The 8144-nt window shown below is 38.3% G+C and overlaps 1 protein-coding gene across 2 annotated transcripts in view; it reads left to right on the plus strand.

Moving 5' to 3' along the window:
* The window catches only part of LOC106937823 (serine/threonine-protein phosphatase 6 regulatory subunit 2-like), a 54943-nt gene that overhangs the window by 7938 nt on the left and 38861 nt on the right, over positions 1–8144 (plus strand). Inside the window, exons 2-3 of one of the 2 annotated variants that reach the window (XM_015019537.1) lie at positions 5457–5626; positions 5835–6089. In XM_015019537.1, the coding sequence (XP_014875023.1) occupies positions 5863–6089 (227 nt within the window). In that variant the 5' untranslated portion in view covers positions 5457–5626; positions 5835–5862. The remainder of the gene's footprint in view (positions 1–5456; positions 5627–5834; positions 6090–8144) is intronic. The other variant, XM_015019539.1, reaches the window with a different exon arrangement.

Here is an 8144-nt window from a genome sequence, read left to right on the forward strand (position 1 = left end):
AGATATATGAATGTAACACTTCATGTATCTGTTGAGATGATCAATGCTGCTAAATTTGATTCAATTTCAGCATACATAAATTAAAAGATTTTAAATTGTTTAACATTTAAATGCAAGATTTTAAGGAGCTGGCAAGTTTACTTTGTAAAACTTCAAAGAACAATATTCATAGTTGTATTGTTTTGTTACCATAGCAACAATCTGATGCTGTGAGTTTAATCTTTGAATTTACAAATCCAATTTAGTAAATTGCGATGATAACTTATTACTTTTTAGGCTGGCCAATTAAACTACTCCCTTCTCCCTTATTTCACTAACTCTAACACAGAAGCTGTTAGAGGTGCTGATGATTTTAGCAGCTAGAGGGGCCCCTAAGACAAAGTCTGCACAGGGCCTCATATAGCCTTGGACCGGCCCTGCATGATGAGTTAAATCTGCTGCACTGCGCAGAGATGCGCAACAAACGGGAGATTTAATTCAATGCTGCTAATGTGGCTTTAGTAGCTCTTCCAATACTTGTCTGTTGAGTTTTTAAGCGTCACAGAAACTATTCTGGTTGGTCGAGTTTATGGGACGAGTTTCTCAGATCTCCGTGCGGCCGCGCGCATTAACTCTAAGTAGACAACGCATTTGATATGGTTTGATGCATCGTGTAACCGGAAAAATAATACAAAAAATAATAATAAAATGACATAAAATCAGCGTGATGCGTGACTCCGAGGAGAGCGTTAAAGCTCCTCACCGGGCTGAACCTGCATGATCAGGTTAGCGCTGCTCGTTATCCACTAACTCTCCGGCCAACCGGGACCACAGACATAAACTTTACAGGGAAGACAGACACAGAGCCACAGCTGGGCAGCATGTTGAGATGTAAACGCCGCATATAATTGTTCGTTCACAAAGATAAATCATTCTCACCGCTCCCTCCACAACGCGCCTCTGAATTCGCTACAAGTTATTCCTGCGGTTCACATTGGGCTGCGCAACCAGAGTTAACGCGGCGGGTCTTCAACTCTTACCTATAGTTCTCCAAAGGATCATAATTCCTCACATTAAGTTGATGTAAATATCCATACACCTCAGCCTGTGTCCAGTTTGAGTGAAAGGAGGCGCGCGCGATCGCGCTGAGGTAAAGCAGCGGCAGCGCGCGAGGCAAAGCGCAGAGGCGCCAGCGGTGTGATTGGTCCGCGCGCTGTCGGGTTTAAATGCATAAACTATAAACCTATCTATTATAAATCTATCATTTAGGAATAAATCTGCTCCGCTAGTGAAATGCTCAGAGCAACAGAGACGCTTGCAGCCTGGCATTAAAAAAAAAAAAAAGCGATTTTTTTTTTCTATTTATTTTCCTCGAAACGTAAACAAGCAACGCTTAGCCTGGCGGCGAGGCCATTAAAGTATGGCTGGCCGCCAGGCTTATATTACGCTGGGGGAAACCCTCAGCTTAATTATGCTAACTGACAAAACTCTTGGAAGAAAGTTTGAAAGTTAAGAGTTTTCAAATGTAAATGGAAGTTTCCCTTTATGTTAATGCTTTTTTACTTTGCCAAGTAATGTTTTCTTTGGCTCTAAATATTCACATACGTATTTTAAAAGACCGGTGGCCTTTTAGGTGCCACCAGTCCTCTTTATTATTGTTATTATAGAAGCAGCCCCTGATGACTTCTGTTTTGGATGTAAAGTTTGCTTTTGTGCAGAGTCCACAGAGTCCATAGGGCGTTCTCAGTGGGTTTTTATTGCTCTTGTGTATTCTGTAAATGTATGCCAGATGGACGCTGCTAGCCCTGCTGTTGCCCTGTGTGCAGAAACCCATCCTCCTCATAGAGAAGCAAAAGTCAAAGAAAAAGGAGGAAGCACTTTGATTTCCTCCTTTGGTTTTACTTCCATGATTAACAGTTGAGCCTTTTGCTCAGAGAAACAGTTGAGCAAGTTTCCAAAAATCTGTTTATTGTCTTATATATTTCAAAAGAGACACAGACAAGTAACTCACAAATGCACAAAACACCAAGCAAAACCAAAAGAAAACACATGAACAACTTAAACCTTCAGGGTGACAAACATAAGTTGATTGCAGTGAGACAGAGTACTTTAAGTTTATCTCAGGGATGTATGTTGAGACTTAGTCCAAGAGATTGAATCATCCAGACATCAGTGGTTCAGTTTTGTACATTTTTCAAGCAAGTAAGTACATTTGGAATTAACATGAAGATAAGACTTACAGCCACTATAAGATAAAAATAAAAGCAAAATTAGCTAGAATACATTCATCATTATGAGTACTTGTATTTTCCAAGAATAGCAAAAACTTTTCCCATATCTTTTTGAACATAAAATATTTACCTTTAATCACAAAGATGAGTTTTTCCAAGGCAAGAGAGCTTGATAATGTAGACATCCAAGTTTTTAGCAGGGGTTTGGTTATAGATTTCCTGGACCTGGCTATACTATATTTGACCTGCACCAAACAGTAAATTATGGCCTTTTAGTCAACCTTACTTAGTCGAGTTTGAGTGGGGAAAATTCCTAAGATGCACAATTTAGGGCAGGGATTAAGTTTAGTACCGATAATAAGTGAAATTTTATCCAAGACTTCAACAGTTGAGCAAGTTGAGTTGCTTTGTTGTGCTACTTGTGTTTGAATGAGTTTCTACAATACCTATATGAAAGAGTGGAAGTTTTTTTTTGTCATGAAGCCATTCATATTTTTATTCTTTATTTAGGATACCGTTTGTTTCTGTTATCCAAATTAGAACCTTTGTTGAGATCACAGAATGGATGAATGGAATTGATTCAACAGTTATTCCTGTAGTGATGGATATCTACATAATTTTAATGAAGATTAAAACAAACAGTCAGACTTCCTGATGGATAAGTGGGACTCTAAATGCTGTGTCTTAATCATTAGAATGTTAACATTAAGTTGCTGTTCTACAGCAGTGTTTCTCAAGTTTTTTCAGGCTGAGGACCACTTAACCCATTTAGCAAACAGTCATGGACCACTTGACCTTAAATTGCCCCTGCTATAACACATCTTGCAACCCGGAAATTAAAATATTAGTATCTTGACTCATGTATTGTTGTTTTCTTTGTTCATCCTAATGAGAAGAGTGGTGCTGTTTGGTAAATGTGACTGGCCATGACAAAGCCATGAACATGTCTACTTGGGGATTTTGATTTATTTACAGATTCTGAAAGTGTGGGGTCTAAGCTTTCCAATGATGTCAACACATGGGAATATAAAAAGAAGTTGCTCTTTACTGCCAAGTGTTATGTACATTAATAACATTTAGGGCTATTTGTGATTTAGAAGCACAAAGAAAGAATAGACTTGTGTTACAGAAAGAAAAATCATTTTCTGCACCATTAAATATAAAAATAATTGGTAACACTTTATTTGAAGGGGGGTGAATAAGACTGTCATGACACTTTCATAAACATGACATAGCACCTGTCATGAACACGAATAAGCCTTCATGAATATTTATGACTGTTGTCATAAAGCGTCATTCGGTAAATTATGACACTTTTAATACAAAGTTGACATTATTCAAAATGTCTTTGTTATGACAACTTGACATTAACCAAGAAATCATTACTGATATAAATTTTTTATAAAAGTATTACTGATTTCACTTTAAAAATTAGGTAACTTTATGTTATTAAAGGTAAAGTTTAAACAGTAATGATTTACCCTTTTCTATCCATTGTATTACTTTATTGTATTTCTATAATTTAATATTTTTTAATTAAATAAAAACAATAGCTGTTGACCTTAAAGCAGAGCATCAAGGATGTCATAAAAAACAAATAACAGTTCTGACTAAATGGAGTGATTCCTACTGCTAACCGTTCAAAGGAAGCCAATTGATGGTGAACGACACATCAACACTCAGCCGCTATGACTTAGCTTACTCTGACATTATAAGTAGTCAACTGTTATCTGCAACTTTTCTTTTGTAGTCAAAAGAAAAGTTTAAGCCAGTTTTCCATCATTATTTTTAACACAATCCTTTGGTAAGCTAACTGTAGCGTCGCACTTTGAGCTCACGTCACGGCAAATAAAAGGTTGTTTATATGCACTCGCGGACCAGTAAGGGCGCATGCAGACCACCAGTGGTCCAGGGACCATAGTTTGAGAAAGACTGCTCTACAGGAACCAGAGTAGTTCTCTGAGTACACCTTCCCCTACCCTTGGAGGTATGGCCTAAAATGTACAGGACGGTGACCATTTTGGGTTGCTTTCCTGCAACCTGTTGGTTTATCAGCCCAGGTCTTTAGTTCAGCATTCAACCTCCCAGTATCTAACTCCTTGCTGGTTCCTCCCTTCTCCATTGCTTCCTGTTCCTCTCCGCATACCTCGTATCTCCTTATGTTAGCTAGTTATTTTTTGTTTGGATTATGTTTGTTTTCTGCTCTAGCTACGTGTGGATTTTTTTTGTAAGTTTTTTTTTTTTTTGTTGCTCATCATTTTCATTAAATACCTTTTCATCATCATGTTCAGGGCAAATATGGATGTGTTTTTTGGTCTGGGAGTGGGAACATTAAACTTTTACGGCTAAAAGCAATCTTTTAAAATACAATATGATTAATTTTGTAATTGACAGGGCCCTGATTTTTTTTTTTATTATTTCTATGAACAAAAAATATAGAAATTGTGGGGGCCCCCTGTTGGTCAGGGCCACTAGAATTGTCATCACTTTCCCCCCCTATATCGCGCCCCTGGTTGTCATCGACTAATTACTTATAATAGTACAATTCACTACTCACCCAGCATAAATAAGTCGACAATCAGTTAATGCTTCTTTTGATCCTAAATGCTTGACCCAACATGAAACTAAATGATTGTATTCTCCAGGCTTTTGTAAACTCTTCTGGCTTGTCGTATAATATGAACTCTGCAGCTCCAGATAGTTATGTGGATCACCTCGACGCCTGGTAAATCCTCAAGATTATAAGAGAAGTCTTTTTTTTTAACCGATAATACAGATCATATCCTAAATATACATGTATTTTTCCGAGATTCCTTGTCTGTTTCAGCCTATTTAGGGCATTAACATACTTGTTGTGATCAATGTTGAGTTGTTTTGAACCGGAGAAATCCACTTTGGGATCTTATCTGAATTTCGCGCGTCATCCGGGTCGCGTGTCTGAAACCCAGCAATAGTTGATTGAAGTTTCCATAGATTGAAAATTATGGAAGTTCTTAGTTTTGATACATTTCATGTAAAATTTTTGATCTCTGTCTGTTTATTGGTGCATCTTTTCCTATTTTTCTTTTCAAATAATGGGTCTAAAGCAAATAACCTCACATCCCACTCTACCAATTTTGAGATTATAAATAAAGAGAGACCACATCATGAGCTAGCAATGGTTAAATCTCTTAGCGTCTCTTTTGTTTGCAGATTTAAAATCTCTTATGAATGCTGTGCTAAAATATATTTTTTGGTCTTTTGCAGGTTATGGTGAGCGTCACAGTGTGTCATCTCCTAAAGAGGCCTGTGTTTTAAGAAAAGACCCATGCTGATAAATGCAACACCTCACCGCACACTCTGTTGTCTGCATAAACTCAAATGCCTGCCTGCCTGTGGGGGAGGTCTGATTAAAGAGATCCAGATTTCATCCACTGGTGTGTGTGAGCTCTTAACAGGGCACTTCTGGCCTGTTGCAGTTGTAGAAATGATGATGATTGCGTTGCACTGAAATGCACATAATTATCTTCTACATTTGTTTCATATTTTTATCATGCTTTTAATCATTGTTCCTGATTACTGTTTCCATGAAGCATTAAGGTGTTCACTGCTTTTTAGTTAGGTAGTTTTTTTTTTTTTTTCCAGGCCTAGGGTCCCCACTCCAGTGGCCAACATGTTTTGGAAGTTTGACCTACATACCACCTCCCACATCGACCAGTTGCTGGACAAAGAAGACGTGACCTTAAGAGAGCTGATGGAGGAAGATGACGTCCTGCAAGAGTGCAAGGCCCAAAACAGACGGTTGCTTCTCTTCCTCTCTCAGGACCACTGCATGCAAGAGCTAGTCAACCTCATCACCACAGAGCCCCCTGCTGACCTAGAGGAAAGAAGCCGCTTCAAGTGAGACCAACTGCTAATGGTAGCAGGGGAAAAAAATTTATCGATGTGCAGTTAATAGTACTATATTCTGTTTGGAATGTCATGCAGGCTACAAGGAAGGGTAGAAAAGAGACTGTTAATTAGAATTTAAGCCTGATGGTAAAAAGAAGAGAAAACTCATTTAATTCTGTAATTTAGTTCAGTATATATGTGAAACATTTATTTCTGTCAATTTTGGATTAAGGGTAACTAATTAAAACCCAAAATTCAGTCTCTCAAAAAAGATGATTAGTCCCTCCAGAAAGCCATTTTAACTCAGAAATGTCAGCCTGCTATGAAAGTTTGTTAATTTGCTGTAAATCATGTGGATATTTGGTCAGTTCATGTTTTTGCATAAATTATGGAATCAATGCTGCATGGAATGGGAGAGATGGGTCTGAGGAGTAATGGAAGCTTAGGTTGCTTTAATAGTTGCCTTCAGTTTAGCTGTATTGTTTGCTCGGCTGTCTCTCAGCCTCCTGTTGACCATAGATGTGTTTAAAATTCCTTGATTGGATTGAAAAAAACAAAATTACAACATATTATTTAATTTGATCAAGACATGCTTTTCGTGCACCAGGCTTTATTCAGAATAGAGAGACTGAGATGCACAGAGTTGTTCTGTGACTTCTGAACACCCAGAATGGACCAGCACCAGGTTCTAACAATGTTTGAAACGTTACTGCACTCCTTGATTGAGGTTTTCTTCCCTTACATAGTGTCTGTCCACTGAATGCATGGGTGCATCATATTGACAAGGTACACACATGCATAGTTTGGTCAGTTTGCCACAATCAGAATAACATGATCCACACTGTTCGGATTATCAATCAGCTTAAACCACCCTCTCATTCTGATAACAATTTCATTCTGATGGAGCTGAATCCAATCAGAATATTCAGATTGGGGTATTTACATGATGTATTTTTATTCTGATCAGCTTACCTGGACATGTTTCCATATGTCCATGACATGTATACATGCATAGTTATCACACGACACCATGGTCAAAAAGACTATACTTTCACATGCCATAGCCTCGCTGCCGCGGTAGAATAATTCCGCAAAGTTAATAACATTTAGAAATGTAGATGTTATTAATTTAGTGCTATGCTCCACAGCAAAGGGAAAACCCGTTGAAGTACCGTATTTTCCACACTATAAGGCGCACCGGATTATAAGGCGCACCTTCAATGAATGGCCTAATGGCGAAAATGAAGTTGGCGGCTGCTTACCGTAGTTGCTAGACTTGTTGTGGCTCAATATTGATCCATACATAAGGCGCACCGGATTACAAGGCGCACTGTCGGCTTTTGAGGAAATGGAAGGTTTTTGAGTGCGCCTTATAGTGCGGAAAATACAGTACAACTCACAAGAATATCAGTTCATCCAAAGCCAAGTCTATCCTCCACATCCCAAACGTTTTTAATACGACCTGGTTTTGAATATGAGTTGTCTACTGCTCAGGTTTGGTATAAGTCACAAAATCTCATCTGAGTCCACACAGTGCCACAAGTTGAGAAAATAAGGAAGGAAAGCAGAAAAGGTCGTTTCTAGGACATTCACCAAGCCTGTCTTTTCTTTCCGTTTGAACTGAACGGTACCTTTCTGTCTCATAGTTTGAAGCAAACCTTTCAGCTCCGGTCTTGGTCTTCCTTTACTTATTATTTCCTGCTTCGATTGAAAATCCACTTTAGAAAACCATTTAAGTGTAGAAATGTAGTCATCCATATTAATGTTGGTAGAGAGGAGAAAACAATGAATCTTTTGCACTTCACTTATTTACTATATTGCTTGCTCGCGGTCTCTTACTCTGTAGACGCAGAGTCACAAGACCAATGTCTGGGATCATGAGCGCCCCCTCCCATGAAGCAAGAAATCTGCCTGCGTCACCTTGAATCTGTTCTCTGCTGTTTATGATCGCTTCTCCGCACACGAAACACGTTTTGCACACAGTTGATGACAACAAACACTGTACATTATATACATAAGCTAAATTATGGAAAATCAGTTTATATATTAAATGTTTTTTAACCA

This window comes from Poecilia latipinna, unplaced genomic scaffold (assembly GCF_001443285.1).
Source record: "Poecilia latipinna isolate Pla-1442-1.1 unplaced genomic scaffold, P_latipinna-1.0 Scaffold2444, whole genome shotgun sequence".
Classification (NCBI taxonomy): Eukaryota; Metazoa; Chordata; class Actinopteri; order Cyprinodontiformes; family Poeciliidae; genus Poecilia; species Poecilia latipinna.